The sequence below is a fragment of the Varroa destructor genome, unplaced genomic scaffold (genome assembly GCF_002443255.2).
Source record: "Varroa destructor unplaced genomic scaffold, Vdes_3.0 BEIS01000004.1, whole genome shotgun sequence".
NCBI lineage: Eukaryota > Metazoa > Arthropoda > Arachnida > Mesostigmata > Varroidae > Varroa > Varroa destructor.
Window position 1 is genome coordinate 27228544 of NW_019211457.1, and position 25526 is coordinate 27254069.

Sequence of the window (25526 nt, forward strand, 5' to 3'; positions counted from 1 at the left end):
GGTGAGTTTTATGGGAAAAAAAAGTGCGAGAACGTAATTCACCTTCAATCTCCTTGTTGTCACCGACGATCTACATGTAAGTGCTCTCGTTATCGATGTCCTGACATGGAATTCTTTTCTTTATTAAAACTCGTCGAATAATTTAAAAAAAAACACTCATGCATCGCCAGATAATTCTTGGTTATGAAATTCCTTCTCTCATTGAGAAAAATGGTACCTTCTAGAAATAATCTAAGCACTAGTAGCCACACTTTGAACTCGCCAGCAAACCACCAAATGTTGTCATTCTTTTCTTTTTCATAAATCCTATACTCTCGAGATATGCTAAATGAGGAAATCCCATTTTATAAACATACCTTACAATAGCATACGATCAACAGCGCTAGTCGTGAATGAATCTCCACCATTTTCAAATTTTCAGTGCAAATTCTCAGTATCAGCGCATTTCCAGGTTAACTTGCAAATCGTGAATGTCATTATACCATTTCTCTATAACAAGTTTCGAATTCGCACCCCCTTTAAAATACACAATAAGCAAATTGATTAGATACTGGGTCCGATAAACTTTCTTCCAGTTAGAGAACAAGCCCGAATTTCGTATCAAATTCAATTTATTTTGGATATATACAGGAGCATAGGATTAAATCATTATATATGATACAAATTTTACAAGCCATTTACATCTTCATACAGAAGTCAACGGATACCGAGTGTAACTCGAAGTATTTTATGATGAATTTTTGCAAGAAGTGTTTGTAAGAAATCAAATAGCCTATATTAATGACTCGTTTATGCAAATACATATTTAACTACTCGGCATAGTGGAACCGGATTGCCCCACACTATCAAGATTCTCTAAAGTTTTGTACAGTTGCATATATCATCGTTAGTCCAGATAGAACGTATTCTACTCACAATGCAACTAATTAAATAAATTAATAAAATATTAACAATGTAGAAACAGTATTTAAGTGCACCGTTATGGCACTGAGGCTTATCACAGGTGCTGGACGTGTTTACCTATTGCATGATATTAAGGTATTTCTCAGCAATCATCCGGGCTGCGTTTCGGTCCTCTGCGGCACATCTTGCATTAAATAGAATTTCTTGTAATTCGTAGTCATTGACCTTTAAAGAAAACTGCTGTAGTCTCCGAAGCTCAAGGAGAGCTCCCTGATACGACGAAATTGCTGGAGACAACGCCAAAGGATCCTCGTTATGGCCCACGCCGAAGAGGTTCCCTGTAACAGGTTATAATCTTTCACCGTTTATTTCTAAAGGAATGCTTAAATCGCAAAAACAATTCGGGGGCTTGCTTTTTAACCATTTGAATCTGTGGCAGAAAATGACGCAGCTCTCAATAGTAATTTTCGACTTGTGCTTTTTTTACGGTTGCTTGTCTAAATAGTTCATTCTCGTTGCATACTCACCATATTCATCAGTCAAGCTGCTTGAAGCAGTATAGCCTCCATAATTGAGGTGGTGTGCCGTGCTTGTTTCGACGTAACCCCCTTGTTCGACTGCCCTCTCCAGCTCTACGTAATCTCTTGCTAGCTCTGAGCCACAGTCACCTGAATAAACTCCCACTAGGCGCTGCAGTTCGCGAAGTTCTTCAGCAATGTCAGTTTCAGTTCGATTTAGGTTATCAAATGAGTTCTGTTGAGTAGCACGGTAGAATGTTGTTATTGATACGTATATGTTACGCCTGTACTTATTCATTACAACTTATTTATTACAAATTAGTGACGCACCAATATGGAACGTACGTATGAGCAGACGTTTCTCATTTTACTGCGGTTTTGGTTAGGCTATTATGTTGTATTATTAATGCTCCATTCAGTCGGCGCGGTCTGGGTGATTAATGCGCGTCTTTTTAAATACATAGCCATAACAGCCATAAATAAGTAAGCATGCGGCAATTGTTGGTCCAAATATTAGCCTCACCAAAAAAAAAGCAAGAAAATTGTAAATAGCAGGAATAATAAGTACCGTAGTATGATACAAAGGGGATTAATGTATACACTGATTGTACGGTTACTAGGTTAGTTCACAGGTCCATTGAGGAAACTTCAATAAGTCCAGCAACGCCGAGCCCGTCTAATTTCCTATTAATCATTTTACGACTCAATATTTGCAATCACAGATGTTTGTTAGTATTTTGTTTCTGACGACATTAAAATGCTTGTATTATATTAGTAATATATTTTAGGCAACCGCTAATATGATCTAAGCTAAGAAGCTCGCACGCTCACAAAGATAACGATGCATGGAATACGTGGGACCTCGACCTAATATCGTTCATGCAATAACCATGCGGTGTTCTGTTTAGCTTAACGAACCTGTAGGTAGACTGGGAATCCGGCTTTGTAGAAAGCTTTTCGTATGCTGACTTCAAGTATGTGAACATGCCAAACTCGAGCGATGTACTGAAGGGCGTCGACCAATGAAATCGCCTGTGGGCCTCCATTGGCTATCATGTTTCGTAGCGCCAGAATGCGATAACTTAGTTTAAAACGGTGAAATACGCCTTGTTGCATTGGCTAAAAAAGATCATAACTAAACATGTTAATATATTTTCTCTAACTGGCTCGCAAGTGCACTCATGCAAGAAAAAGGATAGAATCATTCTATAGCTAATAATATTTCTTTAAGCAATCATAAATAACAACACAAATTGCTATAGAGCACCGCAAAGTCAAAAATTGTGTTTTCCTCTAACTCTGAACTGCTGCTTATGTTGCTGTCGCCCTTGCTTTGATATTCAAATGCATGAATGTTGTTAATGAACGCGGCAAATGCACACGGAAAAGACTGAGGTGCTTTTCGCAACTTACCTGCGTACTTGCTGTTACCTGTTGCCAATGCACGAGCTTGACGTTTGCGAAATGCTTACCAAGCACAAAATGAGCCCGTGGAGGCAACAACAGGAATAAAACGATAGAGCGATTTTCTCGCCGCATCCGCTCACTTAGCATGCGAATATACTCTTCGATGCATTCCGGAGAGATTTCGCCGTCTTGTGTCTGACTTCGCCTATAGAGTACGAAAGCACGAACCAGACAATATGCACTACGGTATTAGCAAAAGTAACCGATGTTCAAATCACTATTTTAGAACCAAATAAACGTGTTTCAACCTAAAACTACCAAATGTCTCGTTAAAATCTGTACGTAATTGTTTTATAATATTAAGCACAATCTATGTAATAATGCAATGGGTCTACTAGGCATCAAATCCGACTTCACCGTAAGAGCCGTAATTCAGTCTGAAACGAAAGAAACGTTTTGAATCAGATCGAGATTAAGACGTGCGTATCGACAACGCTTGGAGATTTGGACCCAATTATTACTAACAATTAACATTTAAATTCCTCCTACCGAAAAATGATCTTCATCCGGTTGATGAATTGGGGTAGCAGCTGCGCACTGCCAACAATGAGCGGAAGCTCTTTTTCACCGGAGGCTGATGCACATAGCAATAGGGACAGCTTTGGACCAGGCGGGTAAAGAGCATCACCGAGGCAACTGTTTATACAGCGGGGAGTCGCCTGGTAGTGAAGTGTTGTTACGTCTAAACAGTAGATGTTCGCCTCCGAATAGTCGCATATATGCATTTGTAACTGTCAGAGGACAGAACATATAACCCAGCCAAATTCGTTAGCTACAAGATGAAAGAAGCAATAAGTAGGACGGGAGTGCCTAAGTCGCACTTTTTCATTAAATATCAATACAAAACTCATAAATGCCAAATAAAACAGTTCACCTCAAAGCGAGAATATTTTTAAGAAATACCACTTAGCGCCAAATGCTAAGTGCTTATTTTTTTATATTTTTTATTTAAATATTGTGGCAGCTTTTGTTTCAGACCTGCTGTGTCCAAAGTGACTGCAATGTGCTCAATTCTCCATGTTCCGGCATAATAAATCGGGCGTTGTCTTTTGCGTTTTTACTTCGAGGTATTACGATGTTGTGTCGTTTACGAAAACACTCCAACCATCCGTTGGACGCTTTGAAACTCCGCCTGCCAAGGGCGTCCGCGACCACCTTTGCATGCTCTTTAACTTGGGTGCCGGTGACGAACATATTCTTCGACTTCGCACCCACATACCACCTGCAATGATTAAGGGAGTGCCAGGAGTTGTTATGAAAACACTCTACCTAAGGCATGTTGCAATCGTTTGTTTTTAAATTCATAAGTAAACTTTTTATTTATTCTAATCAATTGACGAATGATTGTAACTTAAGAACGATTATCTATCGAGAGAATGCGAAGCGTTGCTGTCATGATACTGTGTAATAGTGACAATTTTCTCTAACTACCTGTGGACAATGTCGTCGATGTCCTCGTTACCGGTAAAACGCACCTTGCGTTTGGCCTGTTTTTCGTGGTCGTTCTTCGCCTGCGAATACTCCTCTTTGATATGATTTCGTTGTTTCAGGATAGCGTATACCTGCGTTTTGCCTATGGAAAAAAGCTCCATAAGGTCGCGGGCTTTTACTCGTTCCTCTTCAGACATACGAATCAACTCACGTTTCTGCTCAAGTGTCAAAAGTCTATGTTGCTCCTTTCGACTAGACTCGCCTCCTGGGGGCCCCCCTTTACAAATGCTACCCGAATGCGATGAATCATCAGCTGGGCCATCTGAAGTAAAATATTTTTTGATAAAACTAACGTTTGCGTGGTTCTTTTTTCCGCGCTGTTTGGCGCACAGGTTTTTATGAAATTTTGGTTTCAAGTTCTGCATAAATATGCGATAAGTTAAAACTAACAAAACCTTAACGATATGTTGTTCTGTAACATTTACTGGATACAATTAGGCAAGGGATCAAACACTATTTTGAACTACGTTTCATTCAAGCTTAAACCTTTCTTAACCTATAAAGAAAACGTTAAAAGAGGTTGCTAGAGGTTGAGTAGGCCCTATAGTTCCTCTAATAAAGTAAGGCCCTTTAGCTTTAATAAGTGTAGTTCAAAATAGCATCTGGAATCTCGCGCAAATGATATATAGAATAAGACCGCACACCATCAACATCGTCGATAATATCATCTTCTTCCTCTTCGGGCTGTTCATCAGTTTGTTGGCTGACTGACTGGCCCACACCCGCCAGATCTCCCAGCATATGCTGCTGAGGTGGCAGTTGGCCAGCGATAGCTAATTGTTGCTGCTGCTGCTGTTGTTGTAATTGAGCGCCAGCGTGGTGCAAAGACGGAAGATGATCCACAGAGGGTCGGTGATAGCCATGAGGATTCGGTCCTAGGCCGCTCAGAGCTCCGGTATTTGTGGTGCTAGTTAGTCCCGGAGGTCCAACAAGACCAGGATGTCCTGGATGTCCTGGAAGATTTACAGGACCACCTGGATGAACCGGGAGGTTCATCCCGCACGCTGACATAGTCGAATGGATTGACGCCACAGGTGGATGGATTGGTGGAATGCCTTGCACTTGCACCCCTACGGGAGGGCTGTACAGAGGATGGAGGTTTTCCGGTGTGATGGTAACGATACGACCTCCTCGTGAAGGACCTGGCTGGCAGTCCACCGTACCCCTAATGAGATGTAATGTGGAAATGTTTAATGGAAATGTTTGGAAATTCACATCGGGTTCATATTATGTTAACAGAGATAATTGGCCAAACGTAGTAGCACGTAAGAGACGTAAGAGGCTGCCCATATCACGAAAAGTTTGGCTGTGTCATAGTTCCGGCTCGCTGAGCTGGGCTAAAAGCTAACTTGTGAATTAAAGTACCACAACTGAAATAACAGAAACGTGCCTGATATCCCAAACGGGTACCCCTTTGTAGAGCCTTTGACCTTTTACCAAACAGTGGCTTTATATACCCATTAAGGTGTACGTTTTCTTACTAAAATTAAAAAATCTTTGATGCATACATAGATTTAATAAAAGGAAATAATAATAAGCAGACGACAGCCTATCGTTTAAAGAATTACAAGGTTTAGCGGCAAAATTGCTGCGAATGGACAGGTACTACCAACTATTGCAACAGAAGTGTCAGCACTGACTACATGATGCCTGTACGTTGACATTGTGAAGTAAAGACTCATAGCCGGTCGCAGAGGTTTGAATTTACACAAGTATTATTAAAAAGCTCCTGCTAAAAAATAAAGTTTAAAAAATTGTTCGTTTGGTAAAGAATTCTGTTAGTGTGTAGTCAATGAGACACAATTTGATTTTCGAGTAAAAATGCGATTATAGTAAAGGAGATTAATATAGTAGCGCCCTCCTTTTACTCCATTTCTCCAAATACATGGTATGTGTACTTTTTACCCTAATTAATCCTGAAAGCAGTGCTGAATAGCGATAGCGAAGCCTGTCGTAAAAGTGGCTCTAACTGAGAGTTAACTACTGAGAAATGATGTGTATTGTAACGCCAAAACCTAACAAGCATATATTTTGGTTTTGACTTAAGCAGAGTACATGATATTTAATTGAGACTTGTTTATAAGAGTTCATGTTTTCGATTCGTATTCATGTTTTATTAGTTGTGCTATCAAACAGTTAATTTCCTGTGTATATTAGCAAACCCATAGCACAATCTCAACCTAAATACACAGTTTTGACAGTACTGACGAGTAAAAGCGTGAGTGTATATCCCATGCAAAAAGCAAGCAGCACTTTCAAATCTCCGTTTCAACAGCGGCCTGGCATTACATTTCTGTAAGTGTACGGAGTTGTTACCGATTGTTTTCATCGCTGGATTTAACGTAACCCCACACGCCTAGATAGGGTCGTTGGTCATCCCTCATAATTGCCTCCTTGAGTTGAAGAACTTTTATGGCACATACAGGGGGGGGTACCGATACCCCACTCGACTGCGTGATGCTACGCACTCCACGCAGGGGCAATACGGCCTTTTTCCCGCCTTTGCCAAAGGCACGATGCACGTTGGAGCTCTCACCTCCACAGAGCGAAAATTTCTCTACGCGAAAACCTTTCTACAGCGGAATCGGTATTGGGCGACGGTATGAAAATATTCACCAACCTCCCCTCTCCCAGACGGCCTAAGGTGGCGAACATCGGCTGACATCAAATATAGACAATACCAGACACGCACCCATTTTAAGTGCACGTGCGCCGCATTGTGAGATGTGCGCGGATTATGTCCAGAGTGGACACCTAAGAAAACGTGCATTAACTTAGTAGTTATGCTTTAACCACTTGAAAACAGCTGCATTTTGACCTTCATTAAAAAGACGTAAAGTTAGCTACCAGCTACAAAGTGCTCCAATTGAACATTTCCGCTTATGCTGCTTCGCTGTGTGTGATCTGTTCGAAGCAAGTTTACGCACGTTTTGTACAGGCAAACGTAACGTGCTGTCAGTGTCGTACCTCTAACCAACGTCTTTTTTTTTGCGCGTTGCGAAACGTTTCAGCTGCGAAGTCCCCCTGAAACAGTGAACTACAGATTCAGTCGTTGTTGGTGCAGTATGTGAGAGAAAAAACTGCTATTTTTGCGTTTGCAGAATTACAGTTGCAGCAGTATAAAATACGTGAAAACAACGCAGGCCTTTAGAGAAAGATTGTGCCAAGGTTTGCTTCTCTCAATACATCCGCAACGGGCAGCCGTCTTGGAAAACCCAATGTGACGATCAGCTGACTCTGGGTGAAGTGTATCTTGCTGCATGGTTTTATGGCGATGGCATTGTACACCTCTGTGTAATTGCTACAGCTATCCTATGACTGACTGTTAAACAAATTATAGAGCTTTCTTTCAGCGAAAAATAACTACTGGCTGAGAGCTGTACTTGTAAACAAAATCGGTTGAGGATAAATTGATCAGCGTGTTGAATGTGTGCGTGTGTATGCCTGTGTATGTATCTGATCTTTTCGTACACAGTGGTTCGGCTGGATCAAGTACAGCCGTCGGTGCCATTATTTCGTGCTTGAGTTCTGTGAGAACTCTGATGTTCACGCGACTTGGTGCACAGTGGCGAGCCTCTCCAGCGCTTTTGTTCAAGATGGCTCGGAGTTGCTCTGGAACAAGTAGCTCTAATCGCGATGCCAGTTCATGTCTTAACCGACTGGGCAATGAGCGCAGTCCTTATTTATTACAGCATGCTACGAATCCTGTTGCATGGTACCCATGGGGGGATGAGGCGTTTGAGGCCGCGCGAAGAGATAATAAACTTATATTCCTCTCAATCGGATATTCGACATGCCATTGGTGTCACGTTATGGAAAGAGAAAGCTTTGAAAATGAAGAAGGTATGAATTTATAATTTTAAATGCAATTCCGATTGCTTTATTTTGTATTGTGAGCTGCATAACAAGCTTATACCTTACATGATTAGTTGACCATATTTCTAGAATGAATCTTGTGTCAGTCAGCTATATCACAGAGAATGTCAAGTGAATTAAGCATCCGTTGTATATTTCGGTCATCGCCAAAAACTAGCATTTTAAATTAGTGAGGCAGAAGCGCGTTGTTCTATATTATCCGCGTATGACGCATTTAACAGTAAAATGAAGTATTGTTAAAACTGCTTACGAAATTCATATAAGTCCTGCATTCTATTACATAGCATGGCTATGATAACGGAAGACTGAAACGATGGAATGAAAGGTGTTCTTGACGCCGTACTCGAATTGCAAAATATTTTATTGGAGTGGAACATTTCTCACTTAACAAAGACATTTTATTTAACAATAGAATAGATATGGAACATCACGTAGGTTACATTAGTTATCATATTTAAACGTGATGCCGTTCTTTCAAAATGTTCATGCTTTTCGATTTTGGATATGGCAATTTTCAGTCGCTCGCTTGCTGAACGATCACTTCATATCGATCAAAGTGGACCGAGAGGAACGTCCGGACATCGATAAGATTTACATGACTTATGTTCAGGTTACCTCCGGCGGCGGAGGATGGCCACTTTCAATATGGCTCACACCACAACTTAAACCTGTTCTTGGAGGAACTTACTTTCCACCAGATGACAATCCTTTCGGCGCGCCTGGTTTCAAAACGGTTCTCCGTACACTACATAAAAAGTAAGTTCGTTAGTGTCGATGTAACGACGAGCGACGCTGTGTAGTAAAACCTGTTTAAGTTCCCGCTTTAATCTTCAAAACCTGCAAAATGGTGGCCGATTCATAAGTGAAATTTTTTGAAGAGTCGGTTTACGGACTAAAATCGAACATTTATTATACTATCAAAGTAATAGTCTTAGGTAAAGTTCATTCATGAGAAATCAGTCCATAGACTGATTTCAAAGCTCGTTTTATACTAGCAAGTGTCAATGAAAGCCATGAAAGGTAATGATAACTTATAACTGAAGTGTATAAGTGGATCAATTTAATTTGTATTGTCACTTAACAAAGGCCTGGTGTTTTTTGCTCTTTTTTCTTTCTTGCCTTTGGCAAAAGGTGGAAATCATCAAGTAACGAGAAGATGCTGCAGGACTCCGAGCGCATAACTGGGTTGTTGGCAAGGGCCGCTGATATTCGTCTTGATGAAGAGGTAGCCGAACAATTCAATCCAGCAGACACGATTGCACGATGCCTTGACATGCTTGAAAATCATTTTGACTTCACGCATTGTGGTTTTGGACGGTCACCTAAGTTTCCCCAGTGCGTTAATGCGAACTTTCTTCTCACATTGCATATGTCGAAAGGCGACTTAAAAGCGTTTAATATTGTAGAGAAGCAATTACTTGCTATGGCACGGGGAGGAATTCATGACCACCTTGCCGGAGGATTTCATCGATACTCGGTCGACTCGGAATGGCATGTACCCCACTTTGAGAAAATGCTTTACGATCAAGCACAGCTACTGTGCCTCTACGCACTAGCTACGAGGGTCACTATGGATCAGGAAAACTCGGCCATCTTTCGGGAGGTTGCAGAGAGCATTGGCGGTAGGCTTATTGGTGACCTTTAGTGTATGTTTCAATTGAGCTACATTAAATAGTAATAACTGAGAAAAAAGCTTGTAAATTTTTGTAAAAAACTTCAGGCTGAAATAATAACTTTCTAAAACTGAATATTGGTAATAGTGTAATATTGTAAACAATTAAAATGTTACGTCTATCAATAACGTCATTTTAACTTTTATGGCTTTAGATTACGTTAACCGGGACCTGTCGCATCCCGAGGGAGGATTTTACAGCGCTGAAGATGCCGACAGTTTTGGGACATTCGACGATGCTAAAGGCAGAGAAACAACGAAATCTAAAAATGAAGGCGGTGTCAGCCACAAAAAGGAAGGTGCCTTTTATGTCTGGACATGGTCGGAAATTCACGAAGTGCTCTCTGAAACAGAGGCTAAAGTTTTTTGTGAGTATTACAGTATTGATGAGCATGGCAACGTCGACCCCCAGATGGATCCGCACGGAGAGCTGCTCAACCAGAATGTACTGATAACCCGAACCAACATTGCGTCCTTTGCTCACATAAACAACATGTCTGAGACAGATGTGAGAAACACGATAGAATCTGCCAAGAGGAAATTATTTAAGCGACGCTTACAGAACCGTCCCCGACCGCACCTTGATAACAAAATTGTCACTGCGTGGAACGGTCTTATGATCAGCGGGATGGCGAAGGCTGCGCGATGTCTGGATAGACCGGACTATGCTGAACGGTCGCTAGTGGCTGTGGATTTCATACGAAAGTACTTGTACAAGAAACATAATAATACGCTTCTGCGAAGTGTTTATACAGAGGGTGAAGGCGACTGTGCCCAGGTTAGGCAACTAAACAGGCCGATCCAAGGTGTACTCGATGACTACGCATTCCTTATCCAAGGTTTACTCGACCTCTACGATTCGACAATGGACGAAACCCTTCTGATATTAGCTCGTGATCTTCAAGAAACGCAGGACAGATTGTTCTGGGATGTCGAAGACGGTGGTTACTATCTTTCATCAAGCTTTACAAAAGATATAATCTTCAAGGTAAAAGATGATCAAGACGGCGCTGAGCCGAGTGCGAATTCAGTAGCTATCTCGAACCTCGTTCGGCTTGAGACAATCTTTAATAAAGACGAGTACCGCACGAAAGCGTCGAAGTTGATTAAGCTATTTGCCGAACGTCTCTCGAAAATACCGATCGCTCTACCTGAGATGGTCAACTCCGTGCTCCGACACTCAAGCCCGCCAACGAAAGTCGTCCTCAGCTCACCAAAGGGAGACGTATCGTCGATGAAAGCAGTATGCGATCGCGTTGTTCACCCGTTTATGGTTGTCCTGCGATCGCACCCGAACTCTTTGATTGATTTGGGTGGTTCTTTCGCGTGTGTCGATGGTCAGACCACAGCGTATGTCTGTAAAGATTTTACGTGCCAAGCTCCGATTACCGATAAAGAGAAATTATTGGAGACTTTACAGTAGCAAACTATATTTCGTCTTTATCTACGTAAAGAATACGGCATTCATCAATCAATCGAAAGTATACTTTTTCGTTTACATCTGGAGGAACCCATAAAGAGTTCATGGCAGGTACTATGGCGATTACAATAAACATGACAATGTTATACCCTAACAAACGGTTATATGCGAGATATCTCACGCGGGAAATATGATTCTTTCCAAGATATACGTATGTAGCAGTCAAAACGTTTTAGTGGAGGATATTTTGAGCTCTCTGTTGCTCCATTGTGCCCATTATCCCATATAACGTAGGAAATAGAATAAACTTAAATCAGCAAGTTGCAGGGTACACAAGGTCAATCATAGACTGGCTATGAGCCAGGAACAGCAAACTATTCCTGTCCCTCAAACAGCCCACAGTCACGGTAGTCGTTGAAGTCAGGCTGAATGAACAGGGTTTATAGTAGCGAATGTCGGTTAGACGTAAACTTGTTAAAACTTTGCTAGGTGCAACGGAAGGCACGCCACTAGAAGAAATGGAGGGAAAGGTCAAGCAGCAGTTATAAGTGACAAGTTATTTTCTTGAAAAGTATCACGTACTTTTCGTCAAATAAATGAGTCGATGTGATTAGAAGTTACATTTTAAATCATTCTCATGGTTCTTACAAAAAATGTAGGTTTTCCATACAAGCGGTGACAAACAATAAAAAGGAACGACACTACAAGGTCAGTAGATACAAAAAACACGTATTGAGTGTTATTGTTATTATTATTTACAGACTTATACACAAAGCGAACAGTTTCCGACCCGTTTCTACGATTATAATGGAAGCTAAAATTTAACGAAAATTTAATATAGCTATCCCGTTGTCGGTGGAATGAATACGAGAATAATTATTATCTTGGAAGCCTAGAATCGGTCGATTAGCTGCATAATCCTATCGTGTTCGGCCTTTGACGAGTTTTCGCTGCCGTCACCAAGGTTTCCAGCGTATTCTGCGAGCACATGCAATACAAAGCAAAATTAAAAAAATAGCTAAAACCACAACCTAGAATACGTAGGTCTTTTGGTATATACTACCGCTAATGCTTGCAATAGTACGAAGATTAAAATAGGCTTTCAAACAGGTGGGCCTTAACGGTATATGATTATTCATAAATTAATAGGGATTTAGAAACTAAATGCACTCAACTCTCATCATCAACACCCACCTACACACAACTTGCTTCGTTCGATTTTGTAATTTTAGCACAAGACTGTTTGAATCATTTATAAATAATATCGCTATTTCAGTGGAACCTTATTTTAACGAACCTCGCATAATCTGTCGAACCTGGCTAACGCTGCCGCCACGCATGTTGAGAACCTGCAACACTTTCTTCTTAACGGACTCCGGTCCCGCAGCACTAATATCCACGATGACGTAATCTATCAACTGCAGTGTGTAGAGGCCACGCTCGAGCTTTTTCAGATAGATGTCTTCAGCGCTGTACTCTTCCGACTGAGTCACAAGCAATAAAGAATAAGATTATAGCAATATGCATTTAGCTAGCTCAGCTTAAGTTTCTGCTAAGGATGCCCCATAAATATAGTAAATCATTTGCTTGTTTATATTGCTGAAGTTATTCTTTACAAACTTACCACAGGAAAGTAGATTCTGATCATTTTTAAAGGTAGCATATAATAATATCGACGACTTACGTCCATATACTCGATTTCAATCTCGCGCTCAGCTTGTCGGACCTTGTCAGAATATTTAAAGTGTAGTTCCATTATTCGGTCCACCTTTTCATGTTCGTTCTCGATAAATTTATTTAGCAATCTCTCATGTTGTGCCGATCTGCAGTTCTTTAGAAGTGAACAGATGATGGATATAACGTGCTCTGCAAAAACAACAAGATCAATTAAAGGTTTTTTTGTTTATCGTAGTGTATTACGATGCTCTACATTTTTCAAACGTTGCCTATTTTATTCCACGACATTACACCATAGCGCTATGATTTTAGACCTACATCGATATTTTGATGGAAGTTAATGCTCCATTATTACTATTATGCTTCGTACTAGACGTCATGAATACATCGACATATTTTCGAATCACTCTCTATCGTGGACTTATCGTGACTTCGAGAAACTTCTAGACTGATGCGTACCTTCGTGCTCTTCTGGAGTGTAACTTCTGCTCTTTTTCTTTTTTGGCGTATGCATCAATAGTGGAAAGAGCACTCGAAGACCAAGGATGTCGACAAACTTGTTACAGTTCTCAGTGCCTTCCGGACCCTGAAGGGCGTATTCAAGGGTTTTAAGGGCGCCGCACCTCGACTGGCGTTTTTCCTTTAGTAGCAGATTCATCAATTGCAGCCCCTCGCTCTGAAGTACGTAGTAATATCAACATGGGTTATGTTCACTAAAATGTTCACTATAGTACAGTTATTTTAAAAGATCCAATCACGCATTCAATAATAAAGGCAGTCAATTTAGTACGGGTTCGAAATTCACAATATCAAGTTTTACGAAGAATAGATATATTTTGAGCAGCCAGACATTTTTCCTACATGGCTAACTTGGTAGATCGTATACTCATTTCAAAGCAAATTAGGTGATGCCTCGCGTTCTACCGTTGTAGAGTTGCGAATATAACAATATTTGCTTTTGTCGTTGAACCTCACTTTTAAGAAACGGTCGCGATTAGCTGGCAGAAGTAAAGCCGAGCATAGTACATCAAAAAGATTTTCCATCATTTCGAACTCCTCGGAGTTGCTAGGATCGTGACGTCGAAAATGCTGCAACAGTATACGGAAAAAGACCAATGTAATAATAAATTCTACTGCTTTAAAAAATGGCTGAATGGGACTTACCAAAGTTTTCACGGTCGGGTTGAGTTATCTGCATGTAAGGCCTGATATGAGCCCTTTAGCTGCCGTATTAAAAAAAAAAAAGTAATTTATGCCTATGTTGTCCCAATAGAGGCTTCCGGTACTTGAACCCACAGACATAGCTTTAGAAGGTTGGCACTTCCCAGCAGGAAATTATGTGTATTTACGTAAGGATTTGAGTCTGCACCACCATGTCTCCTTAAGTCCAATAGGCAAACATGGTATCACTGCATTTTAACGGGGCAACTGTTAGTTTTGTTGTAGAGGAAGTAGTACAGTATTTACATAATATTCCAGTTAAGTTATTAAAAAGCTACATACCGACAGCTGTTGTAGCAGAATGTCGATTCCTTCAATTTCGCCAAGCATTTTCCGATTAGGTTCGCAGTTTTGAAGTAAGATGGCTAAGATTTCAGAAGCGTATAACTTGTTTGCATCAAAAGGCATTTTGGCACGAAGACGCCGTAGAAGAAACGCCATTAAGCCCTCTTGGGCAGCGGAAGCTGCGTACTCTGGCCGGAATTCAGCGATGTGCTCAATAACAGCCAATGAATGATGAACCCCATCAGCTTCCTCTTTAATTGTCTCGTTAAGGCGCTGCATGTTCTCTACCAACTGGAACGCCACTCTTTTCTCGATCAGTGAGTCTACGAGGGCAAGTGCGCCCTCCTATGAAACGTAGGCAAGTACCAAGGTCAGCGCGTTAGCTTGAGGCTGACTAATATGATAATACAGGCCTCGCGATAACAGGGAGGAGTAGCTGGCTCACGCTACGCCAGCGACATATACAATACCTCAGGCATGATCAAATACAAAAAAAAACCTATAATATATAACTCACTGCATAAGATATCTGGTAATATTTGGTTGAAATCTAATTTTCTTTTACTAGGTACATAGCGTCGGGCCATACAGATCAAGGACTCATTATAAAAAGTTACGGTGATATATAAGACGGTATTCGACTCCTTCAACGTGTGTATAGATCCGACATATGTGTCTCAATAGAGCAACAAAAAAGAATAGCACAGAATTTGCCTTGCTGGTTTTGCCATTTCGATGACATACATGATTTCATATAAAGCTGACTCCACTAAATAAATAATGCTTAGTTAAAGCCTCAGACAACAGAGCCTCCATCTGTGAGGCTATCAGATCGCTCGTTCGGTGCTGGTACATGATGGATCAATCTAATAACTGGCTCTCCAATATGGAGACATTGAGTTCATGCTTAAGGTTTGATACGTACCTCACTCTCATTTAAGGTATCAACGTCCGTCATTTCCTGTAGGAGGTCAACTGCAGCTATGGCAATATCGGAATTCTCATGACCTAGAAGACTAAGAAGAGATTCAAGAGTGTTGTGTTGGACGAGTATTGGGTAAAGTTCTGGATGTGTCGCAACAATGTGCATTTCTTGTATTACTTCATTTAATTCAATTTCCGAATCCATGAACCTGTATATAGAGAACGCAGCAAAGTGCAAAGTGGTTAGGATGAAGTGTGTAGGTTATGTTTGTATAAAATTATTTGAATTTTGAATTCCATATAGATATCTTGGATCCTTCAATGTTTTACATTAGATTTAGTCTATTCCCAAATTTTGATCGGACGTTCACAATCTTGACACTTAAAAATGTCGTATACGCTTTTCTGATTTATAAAATAACAAATTATACAAATAGATCGCTCATTGTATAATATATTGTTGACTCAGGATAATGCCATTAAGATATTATAAGCCTTTATTAATTCGGACAAAGATATTTTCTGTAAATTAAGTGCATTTTTAAAAAGGGCGTATTAATAAATAATAAGGGCGTTTGCTTGCCTAACCAATGCACCTTTGATGGCTCATAATTCAATGTCGGAAAAGTACGTTTCAGTAAGTATCTTCATAAAGAAAGGTGTATTGCCGTTCGTTGGACCTAGCCGTACATTATCCGCCGTGCTTTGTCCTTAAAAACCTACTTTTCAGGCTGGTCGGGGAACTTGATTCGTAGCTCTCTGTTCTTAAGCGTCTGACGTTCGAATTTTAAAATAAGCTTTTTCAACGATTGCACAGTTAGTTCCGGCGCAAGCTCTGCATCTGGCAAGTCATCTGCATTAATCTCCGGCGCTCGACTCGATGTGGATGCTCCATTGGCGTCTTTGAAACGTTTCGGAGGGCGACTTATGTCTTCGTCATCGCGACGAGGTTCCGTGTCCGGCTAAGCCACAATAATTTCATGCATAATTAATGCTTAAAACTATATGTATTCTTGTTTGTCAATCAATTAGACATGGGCAGCGGCGTACTTTTATGTTAAAACGATAATAGGTTGACCGGTAAGGCCGACTACTAATTGGAGTTGAAGTGAAATTATCATAAAAAACAAATAAATTCTTGATCATCATAAAACAATGAGGCGCTAGCACGAACCCATATTTGCATTGAAGAAAATTATTTTTGGTTTTAAATTTTGAAAATCGCGTCTACACGAAACAACAGAGGCCCAGGCAGAACGGCCTCACTTGCAGTGCAAAACTGCTTCGATGGGCTCACTTATTCGAAACTTGATATCCTACTAGTACAATAATGATCCTTATTCAGCAGTTTTCAAGATTCGTTTTTTATTTTAAAACTAACCTTATAGTCAAGCAGTTCTCCTACATCCATTCTGAGCTTTTCAGAGGATCCTTGCCTTTCAAGTTTTCAAATCAGTATTTCCACGCGATTTTCTTTTTATGGCCCCATGCATCTACAGGCTACGCACCATAAACTATGCCAGCAGGCATCAACCATAAGGCCACACCCTTATGCTATTTTCCGAGCAAATAAACACCGGAAATCACATCAGATAACAAAAAAAAAACGTTCTTCAGTTATCAAAGAGGCGTACTTTACCAAGTATAGCGCTTCGCTCAGAGCGGCACAACATCGACCGGTTCGTTTGGAACGTTGCGCTACGCTGTCCATCAACAAACCTACTTGGCGTCATCAAATCCCACACAGTTGCTTCGCGCTATTTGACGTTTCTTTCTATGTACTACCCGACCTCGATCATCTACTGATCCGGCGAAATTTAAATAAACGGCAGTTGACCGGGCTTTTATTTTCTTCGTGGTTCTTTTTATTGTGCATCTGCATTTGTGCCAAAATGCCCGCTAGTGCCCTATAAGAAAACATCGAGAATTTAGTTCGTGACAACTATGTTGTTGCTGTGAAGGGTTATTGTGCTGCGCAAAGTGCTTACAGACGGGACGATGTCAGTTTTACATCATACAGGTGGGTAGTGAAGTACTACCATGGATTTAGTCGATTAGTGGCAGATGTTTTAAAGGCAGTTAGCCGAAGCGCGCTTTGACTAAGCGGAACGTTCTTCATTGTTAAACGTTATTAGCACTTATCCCAGAACTGATCTGTAGAGTTGAATGCATGTGTAATAAATGTTTAATTTTTGATAATAAAAAGTTTTTTTTTTAAATTTGCAATGCATGCATTAATATGAAAAGATTTTCTGTGACTCGTTGGAGTTCAGTTGGGTACGCAAATTTTAATAGACCCTCAGTTGATATAACTTGCTATTTGCTTTCACTGAAGACTATTAGATACAACAGTGATATTTGGTACGCATATATTAATTATCCCGCCTAGAAATGCATTAAGGAAAAAATTAAGTAGTTTTAATGCAGTATTTAATACCGAAGAAAATCCCAAGGTTAATCAACTATATTACGGTATGTTTAAACAGGTGGATATCTTAAGGTGTATTATAGGGGAGAAATGGTATTGCAGAACTACGTAAATGAAAGAAAATAATCACTCTCCATATTACGGGCTTGTTCAGTGACTCGTGACTATAGGATAAACATGCTTCGAAATAAATAAAATAACTTTTGAACTTTTGTATTACATAGTCATTTCTGCAGTTACCAATGTAAAGCAGCCTTGATCAAGCGTACTGGAACTGAAATATAGATGCTGGCTCTTAACCTTATTGATCATTTCCATATAGGATTTGAATCGTCAAAAAAAAAAGAACACCTTGAATGTGTTTTAATTCACTCCTAAAATCAAGTGATTTTCATTTCATTTCACATGTATTACTAATATTTTTTCATTTAGTTACATCTTTATAGTTTCTGCTACTTTTTGAAAAAATAGGGATATGAAAGGTTGACGATCAAGTGTTCTTGATCGAATCGACAGCTTCAATCCTACAAGAGACTTCTGCATCCAACCACTTTTAAGCCACTTACTCACCACCACCCATTACTTTTAGATAAGACCGTTATATCTAATTATCACGACCACACTTTGGATTCAAACATTTTCTATAATCTAAATCCCTTTAGGTCGGTCGTCTGCACGGCGAAGCTCCCTTCCTCGTTATGACCTCCGGCGACGCGTTCTTGTCTCAAATCTCAATCGTCATATTCCTTCGCAAAAGGCGAAACTTACTCATTTGACTGCATTGCCATCGAAACCTGACACTGCTGCGCCCCTAGACTTGATTAGGGATTTGCCAAATGCTGCTTCTTCTCTGGGCAAACGCGTTAAAATGAATTGCGTCTCATCTCATCCATCGAACTTGATAACACCTGAAAAAAAACAGGAGAGCAGATTTCGCATTGATCCTACTATTCTTCGAAATCCGATCGTCCATACTCCGCTCAAAGCTTCTCCACCAAAACGACGAAGAAACGATAACCATGGCTTGCTTAGGGACACGATGTCGATCCATCTGCTAAAGGAAGACTACATCCCACCCGCAAAAAAAGACCGTATAGATGTTCCTGTTAAAGACGTCATACTAGCACATACTACTTCTACGGGAGTGCGTCCTCTAAAGGATGAAATTACCGACAAACTGTGTGTTCCAACTAAACCAGTTCCTTTGCCACGAAAATCGAAAATGGGAAGTACCTCAGGTTCGAAAGAAAGCAGTAGACACGAGTTAGCCATAAACTCGCACGCTTCAACCGATTCTGACTCATTGTATGCCCGAATCGAAAACTGTACCACAGGCAGTAAGCAGGATCTGGTAAAATATGGCCAAACTGGCTTGTTGTCTCCGAATTTTCCTGGACGTTCTTCTGCTCTACGCCTCGCTGTTGACCAGCAAGCAACTTCAGTCTTGAGAGACTGCGCCGATGCCAAAAAACGAGAAAATTCTCGTGTCGATGAGAATCGGGCGAAACTACGGCAGAGACTGCCGTCGAATTCAGCTGGCCAATGTCGAGCACGAAAAAGTCTGCTCTTCTCTGATGGCATCGACAGCTCAAAAGCGCCTTCTGGTCTCACTTTAAAGAATATTTACGCTGCTGAAATTCAGTCAGAGTCTCCTTTGAGGGACACCTTGAGTCGCGTACCCTCGCCGCCGGATGATCGCTGCCTGCGATCCCAGCCACGGGTGCTTAACCAGAGCGGAATATATTCGAATAATACGTTTGTTGTTGGATCGAACAAGTTGAAAAAAGACGAGGTGGACAGATCTTACGGATTTGCGTGCCGAATGCGACCCTCACTGCGCGCCTTGGGTGAACCTAACGCATCGCAGATTCTACTACCCAGTAAAAGTGCCAAACACGAAATGCAAATGGACACACTCCCTAAGGGAGGCAACACTGATCAGGGTGAGTAGGAAGGCCATAGCGGTAATGACAGCAACAATGTACAGTAATCAGGTTTCTGTTGGCAGCGTAATTTTAAAGTTCTAACGTCAATCGACTCTATAGTCACAATTGACGAAATAATTTACCCATTCAAAATAAGATGCTAATGGCGATAACCTTCTTGTACAATTAGAAGATACATAAAATTAAAAAAAAACATTTTGTGTGAACGGAAAAAATGCATTTGTTAAATGAAAAAAAAGAGAGACCCATATATGACGGCAGGACATACCAAAAGAAATTTAAAAGTCAGTAAATGAGATTGATGTTACCTCGTTTAAAAACGGTACAATAAAGCGTACTACAGGGTACAAATAGTATACAGTCTGATTTAGGCTTGGCTTTGTTTGCAGCGCCACCGCTTCCACCTCCGCGACCTGTAAAACCGCCGCGAACTATGGCATCTCCGAAAAATACTCAGCTTAATCTAATAAAAGATAGCCAAGTCGGACCAACGCCCACAACCCCCAATAGAGAAGTGGCTATTCAGACATCATTTTTAGTCCACGGGGCAGATAACTGTCCTCAGGCATTAAATCTTTCGGCAAAAAAGCGGCGACGTTCAATGGAGATTATTGCTGAAGTTAGTGCCAAAGTGAAGCGTAAGGGCAGCATGCTCCGGGATAAGATACGGAGATCGCTCGAGCTTACCCCGGGAAAGACTGCTTCCCAGGAGCTCTGCACTTAAAAGAAGATTTTGAAAAGATTGTTCCTATTAACGTAGATCTATATATATTTATATAGGTGCAAGGGCATCTTTATTAAATTCTCAGGTCTTTTGCCTGTGTGGTTAATTAACTACGTCGATTGCTTTGGATTGATCACGAGTTATGCAGGTGAGCACTTGTAAATTCTGCAACAAAGAGTTCATTCCGTTTTCAAAAGAATGATCTAGGTGTAATGTCGCATCGGCTCATATTCGTCTATAAAGTATATTCGTCATTTTATTTGGCAAATTAAAATTCTGAACTTTCAGTGTGTTCCACTACTTGAACGGATTCTTGTTCGAGGGAGGGAATCGAACAGACCCCACGGACACAATAAAATCAAGATATGAAATAGGCGTTGGGCGGAACAAGTACAATTAAGTATATGACATGGTATTGTCGAGTAATGGTACGTTCGAAGAAAGATCGCTCCTGTAGGGATTAGAGGCTTATGAAAGCCCTTAGACCACTACTCATATTGTATGAATCGCTCGTTGCATACATGTGGTCTCTCCAAGTCTAAACGTCTGCAGGTAGACTAATTAGGGTTTCTCGGAAAAAGGTTGGCCCTAAATGGGTTATTTTTTTCTCTTCGTAGACACCTCCATGATGAGTCTGTGTAATAATTGCAATTTATGATTTTATTTACTTTAATCACTTTGACACACGTAACCTTCTTTTTAAGTTAAAAATAGTTTGCCCTTGCTAATCTTAATTCTTGTAATTAGCTCAATTTATAGCGATGCAACAATATAGTACGCTATACAAAGTACTTTCCCAATTTAATTGTTTAGAAAATCAATATCCAACCGCATATTTGAATTAGACGTTTGCGTATAATGCAGCTTTAGCTTTCCTATTTTCCTACCTTTCCTCAGTAGTTAGCGGAACTGCATTCTGACATTTTTTTTACGGGTGTTTGAACATGGTGACATGCTTACAATGCCGATGTTTTTTGATATAATTTTTCTGATTGGGGCTGAACGTACTACAATGTTAAACAGACTATAAAACTCCAATAATATATATAAAACGCTGTCTGATTTCATAAGCTAAATACGCACATTAACTGAAAGGCATCTGCTTCTACAAGAGATAGTGGTTACAATTTGTAATGCAACGATATGATGATGGAACTTTATTTCGTTTTATAGAAAGAAAAAATCATTTGAATAAGTTTGACATCGATGTCGTATCATTGTTATCCATTGCAATTTATATATATATATATATATATATATATATATATATATATATATATATATATATATATAGAAAGAAAGAAAGAACGAGAGAGAGAGAGAGTACCGAACAGCGAAAGGTAGAGAAGACTGTAGATCTAAATGTTAGGGAGGTCTTACCGCCATTAAGTATTGCTTCAGACGGCCGGTTGCTTTAAAACGAAATACGTCTGCACCCGACTCGGAGCATAAACCTCCCACCTCACATATTCCTACTTCTGGTAGGCAAGCACGTCGCAGGAAAGAGATAACAGATCAGGCTAATAATAATAATATTCTGCTTAGAAATTATTTTAAGAAGTGAAAACAAAGCTGAACGGTTAACTACCACATTAGTGAGCCGGGTATACAGGCATTTATGGCCAGGCTATGCTGCTCCAAGCCTCTTATGGTAGGCTCGCATATCTTTTCTTCTCTACAAAAGGTATTTGTGGACGTTGAAGCGGTATCCGCCATCATTTTCTGCGCTACTGTCGCGTGCAATAGTGAACACGCATATAGTGCTTGTATTGTGTGTAGTAAGTACTGTAAATAGAAATAGTTTCTTTTTTTTTTTCTTTAATTATTAACTTATGCTCATAAGATAACAATACATAGTTTTAAGCCAATTTTTACACTGTCCATGGTGGCAGATGGATTGCGATGGCGACGTATCGGAGTTTCGCTGAATTCTCAATAATGAGAGAAAATTTCGTACTTCGATGCAGTTGTGCACCAGGATTCCAATATAATCGCTAAGTGCTTTACTCGTAAACTTCGACGAATCTTTGATCATTACTAACAATCAATATCTCGTTTACCCCATATGCTTTTTAACATTTCTGCTACTCATTATGTTAATTAATAATAAATCAAAGTATGTAATCGTTCCTGAATCGGCAGATGTTTTCCGTCTACGTACTATCGTGAAAGTTCAATTTTAAAAGGAATCGCTCATTCGTAGATTGTACGGTTTATATAGTTACACAGCACAGTAACTTGTTTTGTTTGCTACTCTAAAAACGAATCTTAATAAATGTGTTTTTTGTAGAGTTTGGAAGTTGAACCTCAAGAAGTATGTGTGAATTAAGCATTCATATATGTTAACGATGTTAAAGAAACTGGAGTAATTAATTTTCGTGAGATGTAAAATCTGCGACTCTAACTTACAAGAAATATGTGTCACTTAATGTGAGAACCATTCACCACACAGGCAATCTTTTGATGTCTTTACGTTTATTGAACTTATAGTACGACGAGTTTAGAGTTGGACGTTCTCAACTTTACACTCGTCGTGCCGATACCTTATCGAGTCATAACAACTTCGCAACGATAGCGTGAGATAAGCGAAAAAATTTCCACGTATTTATTATTCACGTTTATTTAATATAATAGTAGTATTAAGAACAATAATAATCATCATAATTTGTGCACGGGATTCTAGCTTCACGGGAAAAATAGTCATATAGTAATAGTAATAGTAATGAACATATTAGTGTTGAAGCAGTAAACATAGACTCGTAGATCGTGAGAAGCATTTAAAGAACCGTTTTCTTTTTACAGGACAATATTAAATATGGTAGAATATATCTTAGATTCACATCTCTATTTTTTTCTAGCATATTCGCTTTAATTGGGTTCAATATGCACATCAGAGCATTATCGTCAGAGAAAGGGGCCAGAGGAATCAGCAACTTGTTCTAACGTAAAATAAATCCGTTGATTTGATACTGTATTCTGCACACGGCATTCACTTGTGTCATATACTCTACGTTTTTTTGAGGGTGGCCTAATATGGGCTGCAGTTACCTTTTAGCGAGCTTCAAAGAATTTAAGGTTTCGTTGACATGCTCTGCGGTTGATGACACGCTAATAAACGTAACAATCTTCGAATTGTGGCCTTAATAGAAGATAGTTTAGTTTGCAGTTTCGGTATGGGATACAGACGGCAATAAATAAGTACAAATGGGTTAACTGGAAGATTGGGTTTGAGTTCACATTCTACGCTATATTCGCAGTAATGCAGAAAACGTTTTGTCGTGATAGTAGTGATAGCGATGTAAAGTAGCATGCTCGTGTATACCAGAATTAAATTACAACGTATAAATGTAATTGCTATTAAAGCGATGTTACTAAATCGGTTTGCGTACCTTTTTTCTAGGCCTGTCAGGACAGGTGACAGTAAGTGAATGATTGTTTTTCGATACCATCAGGCAAGTGTTTCAGCTTTTACAAAAAGGCTTGCACACACATCAGTTATGCTTTTCTAGTCTATAATTTTCACTGAAATTGCTCATTCAACACGGCGAAACGTGCTTTAATCTTTATTCACTAGGCTTTGGTCAAATCCCGGGAATACGAAAAGCATTTCAAGCTCTTAAACCTACTTTGGTTTAAGTACGAACGAAACCGGGATTGCTGAGCTGGCGCTTTATTCGCGCAAACATAATGGCGTATGCTAGTTATCCCTGGCACGTCGAGCTACCGAAGTAATAAAAAAAGTACCACACGGTAAGGAAGCCTCATTAGATTCTGGTTCTCGAATATTAAACAAATAGCGTTTAATGAAAATGCTTTTATGCCATAAATTACAACCGACAATCACTATTAATTTCATGTCACATGATAATACCATGATCATTATGAAATAGTTTGGGATGCTGAAGCTAACAGCATTTTTTTTACTTACCAGCAAACAAAAAGCAGAGGCAATTCCAGGCATCGCTACCCTTTCATCATATCGTAAATAAGAAAACTTGAATCGGTTCTACTTTCAAAAAGAGGGTTGATATAATCTTTCCAAGCACGATAACAACCAGTGAATGAAAATTTTTGCCTCAAACCGGCGTCGAAAGCGAACAATTCAAAGGGCATATCAGCTGGCTAACCTGTACACGTTAGGTTATGGCGTTCGATTGGTTGATTGTGAGAAATGTCGGGTCCATTTCAGGGATTACTTGTGCAAAAACGTTCATTACAAAAGTACTTATTACGTAAACTTCTTATAGCTTCTGTGTCATTACGTTACGGAGTAGCTATGGCTGACTAAATAGGCTTGTAGAATTAATCTAAACACACGAGGCTACTCGTTACGTGCAAAACAGCCCGCATAGAGGTACCATTGATCTAGTAAGCCATATATAATTACAGAAATTGTAAATAGTTTTAGTCAAGTCAGTACGCCAGAGAAATTCATAATAAGCGTATGACACAATTGTTTAGAATTCTCTTAGTACAACGGACATTTCTTATACGATTCGCACTGTTATGGCCGCTTTAAATGGTTTCCTAATGTGACCACTTTGTAGATTCGTTCTGTGAATATCTAAAGGGCTTGATTAGAGATGAGAAACAATACATTTATAAGCCTTTGAAGGACACCTATTTGTTGAGAAATGGTCAATTAATTAAACATTCAAGGTATTTATTCATTGGCAATAATCTGTATAGACGCTATTGACGTAATCAACGATAGAAACGACAATTCGCCGATTCACCCTAATGGATTTGCACGAAAAAAGAATTGCTGACCAACGGATGTTTCTATCAATTTTTTGTGCCGTTTTAGCTTATACCTTAAACACCGCCATTTAGTTATTCAACACAGACAACAGTCGTGTTGGACGGTTAGACAGAACGCGTCGACTGCTCGTAGAACGAGATATTAGCGCGAAACGTAAATGTTGATTTGCTGAAATCCGATTACAACAAGCTGTCTTGCCTGCGATCGCTGGG

General features: G+C 39.9%; 4 protein-coding genes across 6 annotated transcripts; 2 read left to right on the forward strand and 2 right to left on the reverse strand.

Annotated features, from left to right (window-relative positions):
• Positions 1–593: 593 nt before the first annotated feature.
• Positions 594–6960, reverse strand: LOC111250255 (uncharacterized). Its single transcript, XM_022805172.2, has 9 exons — positions 6696–6960; positions 5024–5544; positions 4320–4641; positions 3867–4110; positions 3378–3619; positions 2835–3033; positions 2340–2540; positions 1431–1656; positions 594–1241 (listed from the first exon to the last, which is right to left on the reverse strand). The coding sequence occupies exons 1-9, from the start codon at positions 6761–6763 to the stop codon at positions 1021–1023; spliced, it is 2244 nt and encodes a 747-aa protein (XP_022660907.1). The 5' UTR covers positions 6764–6960; the 3' UTR covers positions 594–1020.
• Positions 6961–7122: 162 nt separating this feature from the next.
• LOC111249403 (uncharacterized protein B0495.5) lies at positions 7123–11976 on the forward strand. The gene is made up of 4 exons (XM_022803229.2): positions 7123–8222; positions 8774–9011; positions 9387–9877; positions 10083–11976. The coding sequence occupies exons 1-4, from the start codon at positions 7820–7822 to the stop codon at positions 11348–11350; spliced, it is 2400 nt and encodes a 799-aa protein (XP_022658964.1). The 5' UTR covers positions 7123–7819; the 3' UTR covers positions 11351–11976.
• Positions 11977–12056: 80 nt separating this feature from the next.
• Positions 12057–24639, reverse strand: LOC111249406 (beta-catenin-like protein 1). Of its 2 annotated transcripts, XM_022803232.2 has the most exons (10): positions 24481–24639; positions 16836–17008; positions 16178–16416; positions 15456–15663; positions 14528–14875; positions 14000–14113; positions 13484–13700; positions 13032–13213; positions 12645–12831; positions 12057–12325 (listed from the first exon to the last, which is right to left on the reverse strand). In XM_022803232.2, the coding sequence occupies exons 2-10, from the start codon at positions 16863–16865 to the stop codon at positions 12240–12242; spliced, it is 1611 nt and encodes a 536-aa protein (XP_022658967.1). In that variant the 5' UTR covers positions 16866–17008; positions 24481–24639; the 3' UTR covers positions 12057–12239. The 2 variants fall into 2 exon arrangements, with proteins under 2 accessions (XP_022658967.1, XP_086843800.1); XM_086987674.1 differs by lacking the exons at positions 16836–17008; positions 24481–24639 and adding an exon at positions 17094–17250.
• LOC111249404 (uncharacterized) lies at positions 17251–22687 on the forward strand. Of its 2 annotated transcripts, XR_002672897.2 has the most exons (4): positions 17251–17474; positions 18545–19825; positions 20218–20700; positions 20841–22687. XR_002672897.2 is itself a non-coding variant. In XM_022803230.2 (3 exons), the coding sequence occupies exons 1-3, from the start codon at positions 17453–17455 to the stop codon at positions 20550–20552; spliced, it is 1638 nt and encodes a 545-aa protein (XP_022658965.1). In that variant the 5' UTR covers positions 17251–17452; the 3' UTR covers positions 20553–22687. The 2 variants fall into 2 exon arrangements, 1 of the variants encoding a protein (XP_022658965.1); XM_022803230.2 differs by having other exon boundaries at positions 20218–22687.
• Positions 24640–25526: the final 887 nt, after the last annotated feature.

Bases quoted from the DNA above. Each gene is read 5' to 3' on its own strand.
- LOC111250255 (XM_022805172.2), bottom strand. From the start codon at position 6,763: ATGAGGGATGACCAACGACCCTATCTAGGCGTGTGGGGTTACGTTAAA. The intron at 5,545-6,695 runs GTAACAACTCCG...ACATCTCATTAG, and splicing joins TCCAGCGATGAAAACAATCG to GGGTACGGTGGACTGCCAGC. The intron at 4,111-4,319 runs GTAGTTAGAGAA...TAATCATTGCAG, and splicing joins ATCGACGACATTGTCCACAG to GTGGTATGTGGGTGCGAAGT.
- LOC111249403 (XM_022803229.2), top strand. From the start codon at position 7,820: ATGCCTGTGTATGTATCTGATCTTTTCGTACACAGTGGTTCGGCTGGA. The intron at 8,223-8,773 runs GTATGAATTTAT...GGCAATTTTCAG, and splicing joins AAGCTTTGAAAATGAAGAAG to TCGCTCGCTTGCTGAACGAT. The intron at 9,012-9,386 runs GTAAGTTCGTTA...CTTTGGCAAAAG, and splicing joins CTCCGTACACTACATAAAAA to GTGGAAATCATCAAGTAACG.
- LOC111249406 (XM_086987674.1), bottom strand. From the start codon at position 17,165: ATGGACAGCGTAGCGCAACGTTCCAAACGAACCGGTCGATGTTGTGCC. The intron at 14,876-15,455 runs GTACGTATCAAA...TACGTTTCATAG, and splicing joins ATACCTTAAATGAGAGTGAG to GAGGGCGCACTTGCCCTCGT. The intron at 13,701-13,999 runs GTGAGGTTCAAC...TACGTACTTCAG, and splicing joins ATCGCGACCGTTTCTTAAAA to AGCGAGGGGCTGCAATTGAT.
- LOC111249404 (XM_022803230.2), top strand. From the start codon at position 17,453: ATGTCAGTTTTACATCATACAG. The intron at 17,475-18,544 runs GTGGGTAGTGAA...AAATCCCTTTAG, and splicing joins GTCAGTTTTACATCATACAG to GTCGGTCGTCTGCACGGCGA. The intron at 19,826-20,217 runs GTGAGTAGGAAG...CTTTGTTTGCAG, and splicing joins GGGAGGCAACACTGATCAGG to CGCCACCGCTTCCACCTCCG.